The following is a 24206-nucleotide window of genomic DNA, read 5'->3' as shown; positions in this document are numbered from 1 at the left end:
GCACTTGGATCGAGCTTACTTTTGATCAATTCACTTTGATTCATATAAGTATTCTAAGGGAAGGTAAAACAAAACTTCAAATTTGCATTTGCATTTGTTATGTATTTTCACATTAAGTTGCAGGTCCGGTTTAGGCTCCACGTTGCAAGGCACATCTAAACTTCTAGCAACTAATTTATATTTATGCTAAATCATTAAGTATGACATTGATGTACTAAAAAATAGTTGCTACTGCTAGTTCACAAATAGTATTTAGTTATTGTTTCGCCCACAGAAAAATCAGTTTTACACACATTGTAGTGTAAGGAAAAAATATTTATTTTTTCGTGACACGGTATTCAGTAAGACGATTGGTGCATTCAGAAAACCAGGAAATCAAGTAACATAACCTAAAGAGTAAGAAAATATTCATAAATTTTATAAAGAACGCTTAATTACATTAAAAAGTTTTCATTGTTTTTCTCACTTAGTATAAAAAAGATTTGTAATACTAAGGCATGAATGTTTTAAGCACTAAAAGAAAATTCAGTTAGAGGTCTTAAAGGTGAAATACTCCAAAAATATGAAAAGTAGACTTGATTCCCTTGTGCATTGAATTTCTCAGTTATCAGTATAAAAGCACTTGTTTCCGCCACCAATCAAAATTGGATAATAGGAAGTTTAGATGTAGTGAATGAAGCGTGATAAATGGGACTTCTACAACATTCACCTATACTTGAATTATGTGGTAGACATTATGTAGGAAGCAAACATTACCTTATTACTCAAGACTACAGTGCGAAGTAATCCTTAGTGCTCACAATGCAAGAACAAGTAGACACATAATACAGTCTACAACTGTCCAGAGGGTGTCATTATGTCTTTTCGTTTCTATATATTATTTCCAAAGACTATTTTGAGTAACTGTTGTATATTGGTAATGTTATATTAAAATTTGGTCACATGTTAATTCAAGTTTCAAATATTTAGAAGTTTCCTTTTCCGATTGAATATGATTACAAATGAACTTTCCTCTTTCCATAACATTCTTAATAATTTTAACATTTTAAAAGCAAAATTCTGAATTATTTGGAAATATTCAAATAAAGTAGAGTGAAGCAAATAACTAATAAACAAAAGATTGTTATTTATCAAAAAGACAGAAGAATGTTTTTTTTTTAAATGAAATGTTTACTGTAGACTATGGTACTCGAACCGTTGATCATAGAAAGAGTGGAACGCCTAGAGAATACATACTAAACAACTACAATACGAGGATGAGTTAAATTTTGCCTAATTCGCAAACATAATAAAGAAATCACTAACAAATAATTCTTGATTGCTTCTCATTTCTTGTTTCTTATTTCCTATTTAGCTATTTGAGGGTAAAATGTTTAATATCTAAACATTAGGGCTGTGCAATAGTATCGTAATTAATACTATGAGAGATTTACATCGTATCTAACCTAATCTAATATAAATAAAACGAAGAGTTTGTTTGTGTGTGTGTGCGTTTGACTGTGTGCCTGTGTGCGGCCTGGGAACCAGAAGAGTAGACCGAGAGTTAACAAATTTGGGCCGTGTGTACATTAGCCCAGGTCCCAGAAGCATTTTTTTAAAATTTCGAACCAGGGAGGCGTTTAACGGGACATGTAAAATAAGTAGATAATGACCGATATTAGTGTCAAATCCATAATTTTCGCGGTAATTTAGATCAATAGTAAAACTCCGATCGCATTAACTTCTAAATTCACCCCACCGAAAGGAGGCATACCGAGACATGTAAAAGTAATCCAAAAGGACCGATATTAGTATCACATCCATAGTTTTCAGGGTCGCTGAGCTCAATGTTGAAATTGAAGAAAACGTTTACTTTTAAATTAAGACCCCATCAGCTAAGGAACGGGGCCCATTATAAAGGGGATTACCGAAACATGTAAAAATAATCCAGTATGACCGATATTAGTATGCAATCCTTAGTTTTCGCGGTCGCTGAGATGAATGGCGATGAATTCCATTAGCGATGACTTTCAAATTCAGCTAGCACTGTATGCGGGCCGGGTGCACCTGCGAAGGGATACCAAGATATGTACAAATAATGGAAAATGACCGATATTTGTATGAAATCCATAATGTTGTCTACATTCATGTTGTTTGTTTCTATTTAGTAGTAGATGGTTCTATTGTTGTTAAAAACAGGTTAGTTAATGGTTGTATCAAGTATAAACTGTGTTTACTATTAAAGTCATCCCAATGGAGACACATCTACTTTGTCGGGTATACATCCTCACAAAATAAATCCAATTTTAGAAATGTTTAATTGTTCTTTCGTTGTTCAGTTCTTTTATATAGATATTTTATCTAACCTGTGAGAAGAACGGGCATAACAGCTAGTTTCTAATAGAGCAAGAAAAAATCATCTTTATAAATTTTTGTCCTCCCCAATAAAAACGTTTCTTAAAATGGAACTTCGAATTTGGCGATCAAAATTTCTTTTTTTTCTTAAATGTAACTTATTTTTTAATTTTTGAATCAAAAGATCCAATATATTTCAGGCAAAATTTTTCTTGTTTAAATATCTTTTTGGAAATGTGTGTAGTTATTATGCACTTTTACTAGAAGACATAAAATTTCTGCCATAAGAAACCCTATTTGTGTAATATCTAGATACATCCAATCCTAATATCAGACACAAGTGAGGAATTGTAAATACGAAATGACTGAAACCTAATCCATGTTGCAGAAGACAGGATACTCTTTGAATATTGACTTTTCTTTTTATATAATGAAGTGAAAACTACAACAAAATTTGTGGGTTTTTCATTAAATTTACTATACTATTACTTTAGGTACGAACGTTTCCTTAATATGAAAGCACTAAGACAATTAACTAGATATTCCCACCTACAAAGGACAGTTTTATTTTCTTGTTTTGACAATCCTGTGAAGGAGTAAGCAACGAATCTTCCGGTTTTTTCACTTTATTAGACTGTAAACTCTAACCTCGACATCAACATATTAACAATATTGAATAATCTTCAGAATAACACGAAAAGATCCATCGTTTGAAGCGATAAAATCTTTGAAATATAATACTAATTAAACATCATTCACTTACCCTGTATACCTCCCCTGCCTCTGTGCTTCTTAAGAAAGTTTGAAAATAATTGATAGCTTGCATAGCTACTGTCCATGGGACATATTCTAACTCTTTGCTGAGATATCGAGTGATATTAAGTACTGTAGTGGTACTAACTATTCCAACCATGCACAAGTCATAACTATCATCCAAGAGTTGAGCTCGGTTCAACACATGAATATTTAACCCTTCGTCTGAATTCAAATAGTTAGACAATAATTCCCAGTTTTGAAGATCATAGTTCACTCGATAAAATCCTATAATAATAATAAAATATCATTATCTAAGTATCATTCATCACTTACAATTTTTTTGAATAGTTAGCCAACTTTCTAACTAAGTTTAAACCTAAGATATATATTTATTCAGTTTTACAATTAAAATTGATTAGAGGATGAAAATTTGTAAGATAAATACATTATGTTGTTAAACAAAATGAGTACTACATTTATACGTTACCCACATATATGTATAGATAACGAAGAATGTTTCAAGTACTACATATGTTAATAATAATTTATGCTAATGTTCCAGCAACTTAGCATTATGTTTATCGGGAATTTTGTGAAATTACATCATAATGAATTAATGTAAATATACTTTTAAAAATATGAGAAATGTGAAACCAATTAGAGATCTGATTATATTAATTTATTTTTCTCGAAATTCTACTTACAGTTGCTAACAATTTTATTATTTATAATTCAATCCAATTTATTTTAATACTTTTCATCAATTGTAAACCTGTTATAAATATATTTCACTATTTTAATTATATAAAATTGTTTACAACAAACTCTTGTTTGTACTATTTTTATATGTCATGTTTTCTCTCTAACTTTCATTGCTCTATAGATACACGAATTTATTTCATGGATCATGATTCTTAACTCTTCTAAACTTACTTCATCTATTATGTATCCATTGATTTCCTTGTGATAAGTTCTACTTTCTTTCAATCTTTTCTTATTTTCCATTTGTATTAGGTCTTGTTTCTTTCACATTTTTGTACTTTGCATTCTTCTCTTTTTGAAATCCGTCGTCCTTAATGTTTTTTTTTTATTTTTAACTTGTCCCCTAATTGCGCTGGACACATATCATACGAAATCCTTTATATTTAATCACATATATTGTTCTTTTCTCTTCTTGTTCTATATTATAATATTTTCCTTCTTCTTTCTTGCTATATTTAACAATTTGTTATCCGTTCCTAATGATAGTTACTTCTATTTTACATGCTTGCTCCTTCAGCTTTTATATTAAAGTTCAAAAATATAATATCGCTTGTAATTCTTTTTCGCTTTAAGTCTTCTTTCTTACACTTTTTGTCCTTTCATATCCCTTCTTTTCATTTCATTTTTCTGAATTTCTCTACTCTATCCATTTCGAACAATCATATTTTAGCTTTTCTATATTTTTCCTTTATCCTTTGTGCTATCTCTGTCTTGGGATCGATTTCCGTTGGGGTTTTATGTGGTTTGGATCTCACGTTAAATTGCAGGTTCACGCCTCATATAGCACCACTACTGAAAAGAACGCTAAACTCAAACCAAAGCAAAAATCTAAGTTCATTTCTTCCTTCTATTACAACGTAAGTACTCGTTACAATAACAGGTTATATACTTCAAAGCCAAGTGTATACATTATCATTCCGTTTCAGTTTTAGAGATCTTATCACTTCTTTCCATTTCACACTCTTTTATTGACTTTATTTTTTCAGTAAACCCTCCTTATGATATAATACATACTTTCCATATTAACAATCAACGCAATTATCTTTAAATATTTTGTGACCCTAGCTATTCCCTCATTTCCTTATTTTTTATAGATTTTCTAGCTCATTACTTCATTATTGCTGTAAATACAAATATTTCTCTTATAAGAGGTATGCTAGTTATTGTTCAATGTTCGATGTTCAATGTTCAATGAAAGGTACTATTCGAAGGTGTGATAAATTCTAAAAATAACAGAATACCAATCATGACTAAAATTTTCCTGATTTTAAATTTTAATCGTTTCTGCAACTTCGATTCATTTGAGAATCTTCTAATAGTTGCCAGATTGACACAAAATCTTGACCAACTCGTCCTTTAGATGATTTCAAGAGTTAGGGATGGAGGTACAATAATTTAAGTTTCAGGAAATTGTCTATATCAAAGGGCCATCCTCGGATGCTAAGGTATATTGGTATCTTTTTGATCTAGCATCGCATTATTTTGTAACGCAAATCATATATATTTATACCAATGCCCTAATAAAATATATAATTCCAAGAGATTTTTTTCGTTCGTTCAATTAAAACAAGCTTTTAATACTCTTCGAAAAAATAATACGTACCTGTTTGTTGGATATTGAAAATAATAAATTGATCATCGCCAGGGAGGTCTTCCAAAGTTATCTGCTTCTCATTTCGTAGAAATTCCTTCGGAGCTGTTGTTTCAAAATCTAGTTCTTCTTGCGTAGTATACGACAAAGGAACAACCCATAATTGGTCACTTGTAGCGTTTACTAAGTTACCTGCGTAGAATCTTTTCTGCATAAAGGAAATCAAAATGTGTCACACAAGTAGTAAATTGTGTGTCAATATTAAAATGTGAATTTAAATTTCTATAAACATGTTAAATGAATTACATTTCTATAAACATATACATTTCTGGCATATGACATAGAATTCAAATCCTTTAAAAGAACCCGTCATTGAATATTACATTAGTTTACTATTTTATGCACACCGACTTTAAATGCATATGTAACAAATTTTCACTCATATCTGAATACTTCCACAGTGCTTCCAAAGTATACTACATAACATGGTATACGTGGCGCCTTATCATACCTTAGGGAGGAAAATCAGATTATGTTGTCCAATACATTTAAGTACTTTTTTAAAAAAGAGTACTAAGTATATTAACTGAAAAGTTTCTCTAACACATTTGTTAATCTAAATTATGAAAATCGCATAGCCTTATTACCAATCTAACAAATATTTTCTAACACAACTAAAGTAAAATTTACATAACTTCATTTTGTTAAGATTAAATAGTTACTTTGTATTAGTAAATGATAAGAGATACTGTTAAAATACTAGTCACTCTCAACATCACATTAAATATGATATAACTACTCTTTATATATAACTTTTGTTTATCAATTTAATAATTCACTTACAGTAATAATAATTATATAACAATTTTAAGAATTTGACATTTTAGCTGCATTTAAAGAATATGTGAAAAATGTTAATATACGACTAAAAGTTTCAACCATATAAGTTCTTCCATATTAACCCCAAAACGTAAAGTACAAATTGCACTCATATTTAAAAAATAGATTGAGAACATTTAACTTACCTTAATTTGGTCGATTGACTTAAGAATTTATTAGCTGCAATTTGAGTGGACTGAAAAATATGTAAACTCTCTTTTATAATTGCATTCTAAATTTGAACATTATATGTCAAAGTACGTTTACTAACTTGCTGTATTGTTGCGGAACCTCCTTCATAATCTCTGGTTACTGTAAGTATAGGATAACCTCCTTGCAACACCCAAGATTCAAATATTTCCTCCACTGTAATGTTGTCGGGAAACACTACTCCATCCTCTTTTGCTTGTGCATCTAGAGCTCCATATAAGTATTGTCTGGTTGTGTAGTTGTAAGCTCTTTCCATAAAAAGGATCACATGTTATTATTATTATTATTATTATTATTATTATTATTATTATTATTATTATTAATAATAATAATAATAATGGCATCACTTAAATTAAATTTGTTCCTCTAAATGTCTGAACATTTTCTTTTGCCTCATGAAATATTCCTTGAACACACGCTTCGTGTTCACGTTTATGCTGTTCAGAACGGGATCTCGCAATTTTTGAAGCTGATTGATTTTGGAAATTGTTTGGATTTTGCTCTGATAATTTCCTAATATAATGAAAGATTTATTCAATTTAAAGATATTCAGTTTTTATTCAAGACATTAACAGAAGAGTTGATAGCATTGTTTGGAGAAGGTGACAATTAATAGTAATAGAAGTGCCAGGGTCGTTTCCTATTTCACTTACAAACTTAGCACCTACAATACCCAGAGGATTAAATGTTTAATAGGTAGGTGGCATAGTTATATCTCCCACTAATGTTCCTGCTAACTCCTATGCTTTATGAAGATGCGGCTAAATCTTAAGGAACATCATGATGACTTGAAGAGATAAATATGTTTTTGCTTTATTGATACCTGAAATCATTCATGTACCTGTTGGGCATTTATATATTAGCAACTGGAAACTGTTGATCATAGACATGTACAGGAATAAATAGTCTCTCCTTTCAGAAAATTTACTTCAAAGATGTCAGTCATTCAGGATAAATTAAATATATTGAATTTATGACAAAATGAAATGTTCAGGTTTACCCAAAAATACTTGTATAATATTTAACATACTTAATTCATTAATGTAGTCTTCATACAGTTTATACTAGTGTATGCATAATTCAAGAAAACTTCACAATTCAAATCCAAATATTCAGTATAAATATCATTTAGGTGAAGCTTATTCTACAAGGCTGAAAACTTGCATTTGCTGTTTTTATATAGGTCGCAAACACACACATCTTTAAACAATGCAGTCTTAACTGTGTTGTTCTCAAAGAAACAGTTGTAATAGCACATTCTTCTTCTGTGATGTAATCGCATATTTTGCACACAACGGTAAGGCAATAACTTCAGTTGTCGTGTTTCTAGGATAGTGTTATTTTTATCCAATCTGATTTCACTCTGCTTACCATATACTAAATATAACCTGTCACTCACACAAACTACATAGAAATGCAGAGTAAGCACTTTCTGACTTTCCCGGAGTTGATCTTCTTCTGTCAAATATGAAAGGTATATATTAAAGCTCCCTCACAAATCAGCGCCGCTACTTATGCTTAAACCACTGTCTACGTTAATGAGATGAGATGTATACACTACAGTTATATCTATTATGATAATACCTTCAAATCTATGGAAATAATCATTGATACTTTCGATGAGAACTATGCATCTTCAATTAAGTTTGCTCAAAGTTTGCATAAGGAGAATTCCTTAAAATAGAGTCTACCTTTTATTGTAATACGTTTTTCAGTTACCCGACGTTATTACCAACTTAGAAAAAAGACGAAGCTGATCATTATTCAATATATCAAGTGCAATTACATATGTCATGCTTTGTGTTATTGAAAAGGAATATATTAGTGTTTTTCGGCTTCGTTCTGTTTAAGTAATATATCTGTAATCAGAAATGCGGAATTTTTGAAGGTCAAAGGCAAATGAATACTTCTACTTGACAGTTAACTCCTTTAGAACTTGTAACCTTTTTTAGTCTTCTAAACTACCGTGACGCTGCTGGATATTCTGAAATTTCCATTAAGGAGTACTGAGTAAATGTTCTGGATCTGCATTCTAAAGAAAAACAATATCTATTGACAAGTTTTGTGAAAACAAAATGTATTTATGGTTTTATAACAAGTCAACGAGGTCGATGCGACTACAAAGTGAGGTTTCTTCTAGTCTCAGGTATATAGAACCCATTTATTGAAAACTCAAGAGGATGTGGTAATGCCAATAATAATGAGTCGCCTGAATAACAATTGTACCAAATGAAAGTAAGATGTAAATTTATAAAAAAATGTTTGCTTAATAAGTCAATTAATATTTAGAATGAAGTTCTTGTTATTGGTTGAAGTATAGTCTAAATATCGAAAAATTATCTCTATTTATGTAAAGATTTGATGGTCTAGCGGAAAAGCAATTAAGTGTGGATGTTATGACAACCTTGGCTGATCCATTCAATTATAAAGGGATAATTGTCATTTCCTTTACTACAAGGCATCTAGTAAAACTCTTAAAGCCAAATTACTAGTTAAGTCGGTACTATCGAACAAAATATGAGAGAGCTTACTAAAGATTGTTTCAACCAGAAAAAAAACGAGCTCCATCGCACTAATGTACATACTGGTTAATCTCGAAACATCTTGACAATATACAAATTCGAACGATATAGGATTGTATGTGTTCGGAACAGTATGCATAATTTCGTGTCCACTTCGCCTGCCTCAAAATAGAAATCTGAAACAATTATTACTTATAACAAGACAAAATATTTAGTAGACTTTGAACACGAAAGAGTAAACAAACAAACTGCTAAATCTCCTTATAGAAGAGGACCAATGTTCGTCTTCTGTAAGGAGATGACTCTCTAGAACTTTCTAACAATTACAAATTTGTACTAATACCAATTACAATACTATTATTTACAAATTTAATTTCCCTTCAATAACGCAGGATTATAAGTACGAGAATCTACAATAGCAAAACTGTTTTAATCACTTGAGTCATTAAGAATGACATGTGGTACTTGAAAGAAAAATGTTTTTTTTTCTAATTTATCATTACCGAGATATGCGAGCTTTCAGCAATTCAAGTCGAAATTTGTTATATATAAGATTAGCTTCGAATATGAGGAAATATTATATTGACTCCAAGAATCAAATGTTGTGGCTATTATCATCTAAATGATTTACTCTCTACCTAGATTCTCGAAACTATAATCCAAAGACGCTGGGCTGAAATAAACCCAGGACTCATCGAACCATAATGAACTAACTACTACTGATATAATGTGATGCATTGATTACTATGAAATATTGGAGTATTCAAGTATTAGAATTTCTACCTGCTATTTAAATATCGATTCATTCCTCTCCTGAATACTTCTGGTGTTAATGTGTGCTGCACCATTCTTATGACAGACGAACCTGTAAGTCAAACATTTAACAATATAAAATTATTCATTGTAAAGTACTCATATAAATGAAGGAGTTTCAACAAATTACAAAAATTCATAAAATATAAATTCATACATATCTGCTTGTTAAAGTTTCAACGCCAAGAAAAACTTGAATGTGCTTTATGCCACCCAGTCATTATGTGAATATGGAGGAAATGCATATATTCATAATATATATGTGATAATTTCAGCACTGTACAATACCTATAGCTTGGATTCACCAAACTCTCATAACTTAATCACTCTCTAATAAACACGCGTTAAATGTGATTCTAATAAATCACCTAACTAACTGCTTGTATGTTTACATGCTACACATATTACAACTTTCTGAAGGAAAATAACGAACAAGATGCCGACCAACATTCTACATATGTTACAATAGTCACATGCTAGAAGACCGTGGAGACCAACGAACCGCTGGGAACCGTCTCTTCTCGAGAAAATGCACATTCTTGTATATGCGTGGATCACTGCAGTCTGTAGTACTTCAATGTTGTATCGATCAATTGCAAAATTGTTCTCAATATGTAGTTTCGTGTTCTATACCGTGCCAAACCTCACAAAAAAGCTTTCCTGTATGACACTATGATGTGTGACAATGCAGGTGGAACGATTTCTCACCCTGGAATAACTTTTACGTTAAATGGTTACGTAGAATCATCAATATATTCAAGTCTACATCTTTCTCCGTAGATGTTTTTTTTTAGATAAGAAAAGAAGACGACATTATATAACTTACCTCGATCTACAAAACAAGATATATGTCTTCTGCATATTAACTACATTCTACAATCCGATGAATTATCATTGGAGTGTGCAATCCTCTAATATTCACTGTTTGTACAAAATTATTTATCATTGCTACACCCTCTATGGGTAATAATTTTCCCGTACTAGAAATTGCCTTCTTGTATTAACACAAAACGCGCTGTCTGCTTTTGTTCCGAACATTGATGTCGACGAGGGATTGTGTTGTTTGCTTATGTTCCCTTCCTCAAAGTCCATACTTCGGTTTCCAAGTTCGCTTTCGCTTCGCATATAACCAGTATATGACAGTACTACTCCACACGCTATATCGAAGGCTCTTATCGAGCCCCACATACGCAATACATAAAAATAATAGTTGTCTTATGCATTAACCTTTCATATAAACACTCTTGATATTAACACATTTCTATTATTTCATCTCAGAGCACAAAATTTCAAAAAGATCTTTGCATACCATAAATAACTTGTTAAGTATATGAGACCTGCAGTGAACTTTTTCCTTAAATTGTCAAACCATTTGTTTAATTTTACAGGTCTCTCTCAAAGCCTAGTTTGTAATGATCAGTGAAAATGACGAGTACAGAATTAGATAAAAGAAAATGGGTGTAACTAAATATTCGTAAGTTATTACCTTTATTATAAGTGATGGTATCGAACATATTCATAATTTCATCGGGGAAACTAACATTCATGGATATCGGTCGTCTGTTGCCTGAGTCATATTCGAGTGCAGATTGTAGTTCAGATATCACGAACTGCTGGTCATATTTCCATCCAGGCTCTACCTATAATTATGATGATCAAAAGAATTAAAGTGCAAGTATTAACACTTACGCTATTACCGGTGTGTTTGACTGTGTTAATGATATAATTTATTGATATTTACAGTACATTACAAAACTATACATAATACATAAAGATAATCAAGAAAGTTCCGGCACTTCTGCAACCACCACCTTCGAATATCGATATGTCACCTAAGACGTACCTGGAAGATCAACAATAGTTATCGTCAGCATCGACGACCTTCTGTCAACGTACTGGAAAGCCATAAATTCCATCCCGGTAGAATTTGGTGGGCCATAGGTCGAAGAATATATCAAGTGAATTTTACACCTGTAAAAGGAATTTGAACTGGCGTTCTCTAAGGTGATTGTCCAAGAAATGGAACAGGTGATAATCGGACGGTGCAGTGTCAGCGAAGTATGGAGGATGCAATAGTGTTTCCCATCCAAGAAGTAGAATGGTATCCCGGGACTTCCTAGCCACGTGGGACTTAACGTTCTCCTGTAAAGGAGGACACCTTTGCGATTCAGTAGTGCTGACTCCAAGGTTTGGAGTTCTTGAATACGATTGAAGTGCTGACAGTAAACAGTGCATTGTTGCTCTGAGTAGCTGGTAGGAGTTCCCGATGCACGATGCCGCGAGCAGTTCACTATATATACAGAAGGATCTTCTTCAGATGCAGTGCTGATTTCGGTCTGTTCATGAGATGCTAACCAATGATGACGGTACCGTTGAGATTCCTACAAGACCAACTTCTCAGCACATGTCAACACCCTGTCCAGAAATGCCTCCTTCCTTAGACCAGTTAGGAAAGAAACACAGGTGTCTTCTCGCGTTGCCTTCTGGCCCGGAGTCAAATAATGTGTGATGCTTCCACACAGCTTGTAGTGATTCGCAAGTTAATGAAGGTGCTTCCGAATGCTTTATCCACTCACACTGAATTGTAGTCCCATTTCCTCACATGCCTATTCACTGTTCGCCTCAATTGCTGCCTGAAGATCTAGATTGTGTACATGTGTTGGTCTTTCAAAACGTCGTGCGTCTTCAAGTGTTTCCTCACCGTCCTTAATCTTGTTAAAACATCACCTCACTATTCACTTAGTCACGATACCCTCACCAATGGCCTTGCATATCTTCCGCCCCGCTGCAGTGGTGTTTGATCCCAGTTTGAACTTGTACAGCATATAAGCACTTTTGATGCTCTAAGGAGGTCTCACGTTCACTCTGTCCTTACGTATGTTTATGGTGTAAGTGAACTGCCACAACCAGGTAGTATGTTGGATATACCCACACCAACAACTGATCTTCGCCTTATTTCCATTTACATTGAACTCGCGGTGTGAGAGCCAATGGAACACAGACCTCCACAGAAAGCGAAAGAACGTCCTTGATTATACTTATTATAATAACAGTAATAAGAATAATATGATTTACTTACGTATTTAAAGTGGCAAGAACAGAGTTAACAGATTTCAGCAAAGTATTTGGTCTAGGAATTAATTCGTGCGGTTGGTACGCACACATTGAAGCTGTAGTACAAACACAAAATACATAAATACCTTAAGAAACATATTGTCCATCGCTAGCCACCACTTTCGCCCATCTGTCAGGCAATGTACGGATTCCGTGGCGAAAGAAGTCCTCATCCTTGGAAGCGATCCAGTCAGAGACCCATGTTTCGATATCTTCTGAAGAAGTAAACCGCTGTCCAATCAAATCGTTGTTCATGCAATCGAACAAGTAGTAGTCCGAAGGAGCAACGTCTGGTAAATACGGCGGGTGGGGTAAAACTTCCCATCCGACATTTTCTAAATAGGTTTTGAACGGTTTTGCGACATGTGGGCGAGCGTTATCATGTTGAACAATAAGTTTATCATGTCTGTTCTCCCATTCTGGTCGTGTTCTGGCCAGAGCTTGCTTCAAACGCATTAATTGTCGTCGATAACGTTCTCCATTCATAGTTTCACCCGGTTACAGCACCTCATAATACACCACACCTTTCATATCCCACCATATGCACAGCGTAACCTTTGCACAGTGAATATCTCGTTTTGGTTGTGATGGACCTGGTTCACCTGGTTTCACCCAGGCCTTTTTTCGTTTAGGGTTCTCGTAATGGATCCACTTCTCATCACCCGTAATAATTCGATGCAGAAACCCCTTTCTGCTCTGTCGTTGAAGCAGCAATTCGCAAATGGTTTTTCGTCTTTCAACGTCTCTGTCTTTCAATTCATGTGGAACCCAATGTGACATCTTTTGAATCATTCCCATGGCTTTCAAGCGTTTGGAGAATGTTGTTTGATCAACGCCTAATGCTGCTGCAAGTTGTTTCTGCGTTTGACACGAATCCTGCTCGAACAATGCTGTCAATTCTTCGTCTTGAAATTTTTTGGCTGTCCAGCTCGCTCTTGGTCTGCCAAGCCGAAATCACCACTTCTAAACCGTGCAAACCACTTCTGACACGTTCGCTCAGCTAGAGCATGGTCACCATACACTTCCACTAAAATACGATGACTTTCAGTCGCACTTTTCTGCATGTTAAAGTAATGCAGCAGGACACCCCGCAAAAACACTTTATCAGGCACAAATTGCGCCATGTTCACTTAACAACAAACTGGTGTTGTTGACGCTTTAATCCACTGCACTATACTACGAACGATACGCGATGACAGGGGTTTGCAACACATGTGTGGATACACGGAAGTGTGGGACGCTCCGTTCGTTGCGCCATCTCTTGTCCACCCGCACGAATTAATTCCTAGACCAAATAATATACGAGGTAATTAAATACATACCGTATGTTCTCAATACCAGTAAACTGTACAAAATTCAGTGGATTCATCAACATATCATTTCTAATTGATTTAATATAAAAAAAGTTGTGTTATTTATTGATAACTTGCAGTTGTCAGAGGACGGACCAAAACAGTATGTTTCATTATCATTATGCCCAGGTTAGAATTACCTATTTTTCATTCGAAATCCATTCCCGGAATGGCTTTATATGCTGATATATATTTCAGAAAGTTTTAGACTCCTACTATAATCATGTTTGACACTATTTATACTAAACGCTGCACTATTTTTTTAATTACAAAATAAGTAATGTGCAATAAATTTGATACTGTTTCACAGAATAAAAATTTAGACTGAACATAAGTTATCTCTAAACAGATCGAAGGATCAAGAATCTAAGAAATTATTAATTTTTAAAAAAATTACAATAAAACTAAGTTGTTTAGTAAACCCAACGCAATGGACTTCTTCCATAGGCAAGTTACTTACTTACCCCATGAACACCTATATGTTGTAAGAAAGCTGCAAATCCCTCATTTAGCCAAATGTCACTCCACCAATGAGTTGTAACCAAATCACCAGTCCACTGATGACCTTCTTCGTGAGCAATTACTGATATTGTACTTTGTTTAACAGATATAGTATCTTCGTTTGGGTTATAGAATGGCAAAGGATCACTAAAATAAATTTACATGTAAATTATGTTAATAAAATATTTCATTATTTTCAATTTTGTAAAATTGACTTGTTCTATTTTTTGTGAATATTACTGACAAACTATTATCACATTTTAAAGGTTTATATTTTTAATAGCAATTTTGCCTTAGTAAAGTATATGTAGTTTAATGTGCTTTTGAAGTAATAACAGTAGACTTTATTGCATGATTCACCTTTCTCCTTTGCAAATACGCTAATAATATTTCACCTCGTAACATATAGTATTTTGCTTACTAATAATGAAATATATACGTATTTAAAAATATCAAAACTACATGTATGTATTCCAAAAATAATGGAAACACTCAAACCAAAGATTCCTCTCACCATACCATGACAAACATTTACCTGACAAAGAGTCAGAAAATGCACAGAAGTGGAGCTATAAACCTTCAAAAATGTTGCAAAAATTTATTTCACACCTGCCTATCACGATAATCATAGGAATTTGAAAGGTAGTAAATATGTACTTCCAAAGAAATCGTATATCCTTTACCTGGTAAATTCTTGTTAAAATATGCTGCATCCTCAAGGTATTGCTCTTCCATCCTGTGGAGATTCACCGAATGAATGCGTGGCAGAAGTAATCTAACGGTACACTAAATATTTTAAAAAATCAGATAGGGGTTGTAAGCAATGGATGACGAGGTAATTGTTTCCAATTTTAAAAAGAAGGTAGAAGCAAAATTCAATTAGCATGCCTAACTTCACGGGAAACGGAAAAGATATACCGAATGACATAAAAAGATATGTTGTAATTGAAGCTGGAATAGTCGGGGATGTTGACATAGCCCAGAATGATGTGACCCAATTTACGAATGGCCTTGCGATTCTGGTGATCACAAAATAAATAAACAAAGACAAAGAAACCTAAAATGAAAATGCCTAGCTTAATACGCACTAGAAACAATAAGTAAAGAACTGAATACATAATGACCTACGGAATGAAACACCCTTTTCTTAAGTAAGAAATCTAGTGGACTCCGCCTGGCAGTATCAGTGCGCCTAACACCTAACATGTTTGGCTTCTATATCCACAATAAGACAGTAAATTGTCACGTCTCACTCTTGCGTATACCAGACAGTAACAATTTTCTCGTCTTTTTGTTAGGCGCGTCTTCAAACATTTAGTCACCTACCACTAGATAGAAGGCTGAACATTGCACATCACCATGGACAGTACTATATGTTGAGGCAATCTTTTTTTGTAATAATTAAGTATTCGCTTTCCAAAAGGGAAAATAGTACATCGTTATAGTAACAAAGTATATGCAGACATTCATTTCTGTTATAGAAGAGTAAACGGATAAGCTAGAAGCAGCATACCTATACCAAGATTCTTACCCAACTGAAAACATCCTGATACTTGGACGTTCCTGATCATGCAACAGCAATTGTAGGATCATAGAAGCTTTGAAGTTTTATAACGTACAGGTAGCCAATAATCATAATAGCTGAAGTGGAGGAATATGAGTTGCAACGCGTAAAGCGTCGCTAGTTCTTCGATGAGAAGGGTAACCACACAGAATATACAGTATCCAAGAGAATTTCTGGCGCATTTTGCATCGCAATTTTTTATTATATCGTGTTAAGGAATTGAGTATGCCCTACTTTCCTCTAAGAGTTATATTTTGTAAATGAGATAGAAACCAGCTTAAATGCATCCACAGTTTATGGATAAAGCAGGATCTTACCCGTGATGGTATTGTAAACTGCCACAATACATATTATTACTGTGACGAAAATCCTTGTGCTGTGCATAAGTCGCAATACAAACAACGATTCTCTGCGCATGAATGGGATAATAGAAGACCATTATCTAGGACTACATTTTCTTCCATGGACCATTAGTGAGCCGGAGTATGCTAATTTCTTCAGATTGAGCTTCTGTGTCTTCTACAGAATATTGCAATTTAGTAGAGAAAGGTTATGGTTTGTGCATGAATGAATACCTAGTCAGTTTGGTATATGTGTCAGGCGGCATTATACGCAATGCTTAGTCGTCAATGGAACGGGCGCAGGGGCCCTGTACATTGGCCTTAAAGATTAGTTGATTTGTCTCCTTTATATTTTCTTCTAGTGATTCCCAAAATATATTGTATACAGCATTAATATTGACATATAGTACTTGCCTACTTACAACAGATGTATGTTGCAACGTTTAAGACACGTGTGAACAATTACAACAGAGCTGATGGATCGCATTCGGAACTGAATGCAGCTACGATTATGACGTCCCAGCTCCCAGGACCTTCTATAGGAACATTTTGGCGTTCAACGCGTGAAGTAGTACGTTTCACTGTTCATCAATGTAAAACATGTTACCAGTACAATATGCTGTTATTATGTCTATGCACATTATGCCTGTTCTAGGACCCGTCCTGGATCAGTGGTAGAGCGTTCACCTCTGGTCTCTTAACTTTCACCTTTCTTATCAATATACATCTTTTACCTCTCTTATTTTACTTTTATGAAATGTTGTATTCCTTAAATTTTTTTTGTACATTTGGATTCTAAAAAAATAGAAAATGGCATTTTTCTGTTGGAATTTTAAACCCAAGGAATATTGCTTCAATCAAATTGTAAATGCATCCTAATACTACATAGTTAATACATAATGAGCTTCCGAAGTATTATATTCTCAGCTGTTAAAATAATATACTTACTTGTATGTTATAAGACCCCAATTTTCCATTGCTCCAGGCCAGAAGTCCGGAATAGCAATCAAATCCATTTTTGGAAGTGGAAAGCTTATATTGAAATATGATTCATAAAATTGTATTATCTTTGGAGCTACATCCAAGCTATAGTCAGCATAATCCATCAAATCTTCATGACCCCAAACAGAGTAATTTCCATTACTACGGTGTTGGTAATCGGAAACAATAAAAGCAACAATGTATGCTGACATTGGAAGAGATTCCTGAAAGTGATCAAGTTCATATCCAGAATATGAAGGTCTGTAACAAAAAGTAAACACTTATTTAAGATCAAAGGCTCCTGATATTTTCTTGGCATTTACCATTATTTCTACAATATTCATGTTTCTTCATTCCGTAATAGCCAATCCTACGTACCCGTGGTGTGTGAATGTTAGCTTTTATTTAAGAATAATATGTTTTAACAATTTTTTTACCGTTTCCTTAGCTTATACAAAACAGTGTTTCAGTAACTTGTGCTCCCTTCGAAAGCTTTTCTTGATCATTAAAATGTGTACATCTGCTTTGAGACGAATAGAAAGGTAATTCATAAGTCTTGCACTAATTCCATGACCCAAACTTTACGAAATGATCGACCGTAAGTAGAATGTAAAACTGATCCAAATGGTAGAATGCCAAGCGGACTATATAACTCGTCCATTCAACTCTATCATTATCTTCAGTTATTCTTTAGTTGCATTAGTGATGAGTGGTAAGAACGTACACTACAACAGAAATAAAAAAAACGTTTGTTATGTAAATGGGAAAGATGTAATGAACCACATTAAAACTATTCATTCGTTCCAGAAATTTCGTACAAGTTGTAGAAATGTAGAAAATCACCCAAGGTCCCACTGCCCACAATAACAGACTGTGGGGTCGTACTATATGCCACTGAGGAAAATCTATCCACCAGGACACGAATATAGTCAAAGCAATCCGGCATGTCCTATTACAATGTAGTGCGTCATCTTGGAAAGCCGTTACAGGCTTCTTAATTGTGCCGCATGCTTTGACCTCAGCAAAAGCCCAGAAGAGCATGGATGTGTACCGGAAACGTGGAAAATCCACATCATGTCTAATTAAAATAAAGTAATACAGATTGTCATATGTAACTAAACGTTTTTTTTCGGAATCTGCAGAAACGGTGGTTAGGCAATGTCCAACTTCCTCATCCGATCGTCAAACTGGTCTGTTTGCAGCATAAAGTTCTACTCTGTATGTGATGAAAGTACGAGTGTAAATTCACTTTGAGATAATTTCTGATACTCGTAAAATCAATGCCGATCTTCGTTCTGAAAATGTTGGGTCGAATATATGTTGCACTACGTCTGAAACATCCTGCATTTTTAATCGAAAGCACACCCTGCAGCAACAGAAAAACTTAAAACTGCACTTATACTTAAAAAGCAAAAATAAGTAAATAAATAACATAAAATAAACTTCAGAGACTCGACGACTATATTAGACAAATACTCCTGACATTGGCTCTTTGGATTACTAGCTGCAGACTGTCCAACATAATGGGATATATTTGTATCTTAACATGTTTGTATTGTGTTTTAATATAATAAATTACAAGACTTCTTACTTATCCTCAATTAACTAAAATAGAAAGTTTGGATATTTGATCTTATGTATTTAACAGGTTGAGCACCAAGAATACAAAAGAAAGTCTCAAGTGTTACACCTTCTGGAGCTGCGATCCATACTTTAGACGTTACCACAAAAGCTTGTTGAGCACATGATACCCTTATTTAAATTCCACTTGATAATTGTTAATGTGCGCTAACCATTGATTGAAACTCCAAAATGTTGTTCCATACTATTAACATAGCATTGTAGAACAGTAGAATTTATAAGTTCAAGTGAGTTCCGCCAAACTATGGGGGGGAAAGAACGGGTCTCCTAGTTTAGTTATGTAAACGTAATCCACTAGGGTACGAAAAAGTGAATCTTAAGTTTAGATTGGCATTCTAAAAGTTACTTTACTTGTTTCGAAGTTCCTTCTGCTTTACACACTTAGCGTCACAATGTTCAACTATTTTGCTAAGATATTTGTTTTTACCCTTCTTCTGTCTCTCACACATTTTAGTCATGTAAGTTAATATAATTTATATGTTTCTTGAAAGTCAAATTATTTAACAAAGACCCATGTATTTTAATTACAATAATACAATATTTTCTAATGATCATACACTAAATAAATGCATACCAGTTTTACATGTACGCATCTAACGCCATTTCTGATCAAACTTTCTGAAACGTTCCAACAAGTGTTTCTCCACATTTAAATAACTACGTGATAAATAATAACATATAAAATTGATAAAATTGACAAATAATTTAATCAATAGTAGTCATTTCAGAGGATGAAATACATGAAAACGATTTGAAATATCTTATTAGTTTTTACAATCCAGAAAGTTTCAAAAAGTGTCCGTATCATTAACAGCAGGGTTGTAGTTAGAAGACTATATTATATAATTCCTAGACTCTGTCTGAATCCAGTTTGGTCAGTTTATCACTCAAGCAGTGGCATATCACTATTATTTTAACATACATTATTAGCGATGTTGTTTCATATTTAAAATTTAATCTTCTAAATAGAAAAAAAGGAAATTGTAAATCTATTTCTATGCACGATCAACATAGAAGTTCTATGTAAATCTACCATTTGTTCACTAGATTATGGACATTCTGATTTGTAATGTGCAAAAATTGTATCACAAACTATGTGATTTCACAACGTTGATTTTCGTTAGTTTCTCAAAACCAATATAATTTTCAAAATTTACACTTCTCTCAATCGTACAATCCCTTTCCCCACATAACTCTATGTCACAATTGTAACACTCTTAACTCTTCATAGTCATCTCAGTATTCTTTCCGTGTCTTCTGCTCTCTTTTCAATTCTAGAATATTTTACTTGTTATACTTCCATTTTCGTATTGAAATAATTTCCTTTTTGGTATTTTTATTACAACAAAAATACTGTATATCATATCTGACACTTTTTTCCATTCATATCTATAATAATGTCCTTTTTCTATATTTTATTATTTATTTATTACGATCGAAAATTGGTTTCTTTATTATATCTATTTTTGAATTATATAATAAGTTTTCTGTCTTAAACCCTCTCTACACTTTACGATGTTACTACTTCAATGATTTTGAGAAGCAAATGCATATGACACATTATTAAAGTGTGCTCTTGAATAATGTATGTCACATTTTTTCAGACTTTAAATAAACGAAACGATTATTGTTATTGTTTCGAAATAAAAACAAAATGTGTGTTAACTTGTTTCGTATGTTGAATGAACTTAGTCCTGCTACGAAAAGAAGGTAATAGTAGGCTAATTGTTCCAAAGAATTACGAACCATTATTGCAAAAAAATTGTCATACATAGCGGGCTATCATATGTTGTGTTAACATTCATATTACTGTATTAAATTAAATTGCACTTACTGTATTAATACTTACAAAGGCTCTGTTTTCTCCAGTGGCATATTGCTAATTGATGAGTAGTTTGCTGGGCGTCCAAGAGCTATCTTAAATCTTGCCTTAAATGATGGTTCATCGAAACAAGGAAACGCTCTTCGTGCACCCGTTGGTTCAAATTGAGTTGCAGCCAGCCACCTGGAACATTATATTATTTTAAGGGATATTATTATTTTAAAAGAATAAAACAGCACTTGAAACCTTCGATAGAGTTATTTATTGTGGTTGATATAAAAACTTGCAAACATTATGAAAACAGTACATTTTTCTTACGTTTGTAATTTATTTTAAGTGTTCGTACCGTTATTTTACAAAATAACTATTCATCAACGAATTGGTTTATTTATGAGACCCAATTCATTAGTTTCAATTGTTTTACTGTGAAATGAAAGAATATAATTGTCATATATAAATTTGAGTTCTTTGGTTGCACGTCAATTCTAAAAGGAAAAGAAACTTACACGGGATATACAAGTATCTGGTTAATAAAAGTAGTTTCCCTATACAACCTGCAGCGTAATTTAAAAGACATGCCTAGATGAAGCCCCGGCCCAATTAATAAGAACTCCATGTATAAGAATAATTAACCTTTTAAGTTCTTTTGCCTGGTATATAGAATATCAATGAAAAACTTTAATAACAAACTATTTGATATGAAATAGAAAAACGTGAAACAACTTTATATAGAAAAAAGTAACTAGAGCAAGGGTCAAGGGGGTTACAATTTCCGCTTCCCGGTGGGGAAATTTTGCAACTATATTAGTAATGTTCCTTAGGGTCCTTAGAATCAAAAAATAGTTGAAGGTCAACATATAAGTACAACACCTGGGTCTTGGGGCCCTTAACCCTTTAACACCTGTGTATATTTACAGACATCGTTCGTATCTCATTAAATGATAGTAGATCAGACCGCTAGTGCAACAATGAAACAAGTTATACTTTGATCCATTTGTAAGAGTGTAGGCATTCAGTTTATGTATGAACGAGACATTTCTGCGTACAAAGGAAAAAATACTTAACGGATATTTAAGAAAATTACAATTGAAAAGTCCCTTCTCGGCGTTCTTTTAGTTATTAAGCGTCAACACTCTAAATAGGTGCAAGCTAGATGAATAATAAAAGGTTGTCCTATTTTATGTTCAGGTTAACTGAAAATTTCATGTTGACCCATCAACTAGCAAAAGAGGAAAAATGTATTTTATAGTCTTCACAGGTTTTATAATAATTTATTTTAATGGAAGTACGATTATGACTATGTTACAATGTCAATTATTATGTGGTAACACTGCAGACTAGGTGAACAATAAAAAGTATTTATATGTCCTACTTTATGTTCAGATTAAACTGAAAATGTCGACTTGATCCATCAAATAGCAACAGAGGAAGTACATATTTTGTAGTTTCCACAGGGTTCATAATAATTGATTTTTATGAAAGTACGAGTATGATTTTGTATCAATGTTCGATTTTATTTCTCTGTCGAAAAACAAGTGATAGAAATTATACTAGTTCATTGCTAGTTCGTTATATTATGACAAATTCCCAGTACCGAGAATTTCACCAGGAAGGTTTTATGGTTTGTTCCTTCATTGTATATTACAAAATATTTCATAGCAGCAATTTTAATGTTGTGCGGTAACATTATGCTATTTTATAAATACTTGTTGTTTCGGTATTCTACAATGAATACAACTTCCAAACATGTCTGCTGGTATGTAAACTTATAAAAAAAAGTCTCGACGTTATTGTGTAGTGCACGTAATTTTATTGCAAATGAAATCGCACTTAATATAGTATCTAATGTTGTTTATTAATTGTCGCAATATTAAACAATCTGTTCTATTCTTTGTGTTTCTGCCTGTCTTTAAGTTGATAATAGTAATATATTCACCCTGAAACCCACGTATTCTCAGTTATTCTGAAGAAGAGTGGCAAACAAAAGGAAACGAACATGAGCCACTACAGTTACAGATACGAGAAGTGGACCTCATAGGAGCTGAAATAAAGCGTCACAACTTATGCCGTAAAAACTATATAAGAAATTACTAAACACTAATCTAGTGAAGACTATCTTATGATTCAGGACAGGTATCGGAATAGCTTAAAGAACGCGGGGCTATTTTCTCTGATCATAATCTTGTGCTGGCCGAAGTAGATATTCAACTGAAAAATGTAGGCAGAAGAAAGGTAGGTAACAAAGTGTTGAATACTGCAAAGTTGAAAAACAAGGAAATAAGAAATCTTTTCGTTGAAAAATTCGAAGAAAAATGTTCAGACGAGGAAAGGATGGCGCAGGTAGTAACGCACGGTGGGAACACGTTAAACGTTGCTTACAGTAGGCTGCAGAAGAAGCAGTAGGTTACTGCGAACACAAAACTGCTAAGAAACCGTGGGTTACAAAGCAGATGTTGCAGAAAATGAGGAAGAGGAAGATGTGGAAACAGGTTGATACAGAAGAGGGCAGAAAGAAGTACAGAAATTTAAATAATGAATTACGAAGAGAAACAGACAGAGAGAGTGAAGAGTTTTACAGAAGAAAATGCGAGGACATAGAAGTATTAGAAAAAGTTCGGTAATATGAGGAAATGTACAAGGAGGTGAAATCTATGGAATTTAGGAGGAAAAAAGGGGGTGTTATGATGACAGTAGAAAATAAGAATGGGAAGGTAGTCAGCGATAGAAATGAGGTCATAGGAAGGTGGAAAGAATACGTTAAGGACTTATATGAGAATAGGGATAGACTGTGTAGGCTAAATGTTGAAGTAGAAAATGAAATAGGCGAGGATGATAAAGGATTTTGTATTCTTCGGGATGAATTTGAAAAGGCTATATCCGAGATTAGGAATGAGAAGGCAACCGAAATAGATAACATACCAATCGAATTCATTAACAATATAGGAGACAAGGGAAAGAAAGAATTGTTGCGACTATGCAATGAAATATATGAAACAGGAGAATAGCCAAAAGACTTTCTGAAA

At 33.4% G+C, this 24206-nt stretch overlaps 1 protein-coding gene across 1 annotated transcript in view; it reads right to left on the bottom strand.

The window, feature by feature from the left end:
* The window catches only part of LOC145678641 (aminopeptidase N-like), a 60546-nt gene that overhangs the window by 21875 nt on the left and 14465 nt on the right, over positions 1 to 24206 (bottom strand). The window contains exons 3-10 of the mRNA XM_081749007.1: positions 21211 to 21366; positions 17688 to 17981; positions 14798 to 14981; positions 11354 to 11507; positions 9838 to 9919; positions 6594 to 6780; positions 5456 to 5651; positions 3098 to 3375 (exon numbers count right to left, since the gene is read on the bottom strand). Coding sequence (XP_081605133.1) covers positions 3098 to 3375; positions 5456 to 5651; positions 6594 to 6780; positions 9838 to 9919; positions 11354 to 11507; positions 14798 to 14981; positions 17688 to 17981; positions 21211 to 21366 — 1531 coding nt within the window. The remainder of the gene's footprint in view (positions 1 to 3097; positions 3376 to 5455; positions 5652 to 6593; positions 6781 to 9837; positions 9920 to 11353; positions 11508 to 14797; positions 14982 to 17687; positions 17982 to 21210; positions 21367 to 24206) is intronic.

The sequence above is a fragment of the Thermobia domestica genome, chromosome 2 (genome assembly GCF_964235325.1).
Source record: "Thermobia domestica chromosome 2, izTheDome1.hap1.1, whole genome shotgun sequence".
Taxonomy (NCBI): Eukaryota; Metazoa; Arthropoda; class Insecta; order Zygentoma; family Lepismatidae; genus Thermobia; species Thermobia domestica.
The sequence above is the reverse complement of the archived record's forward strand: the minus strand, read 5'-3'. Positions and strand labels throughout refer to the sequence as shown.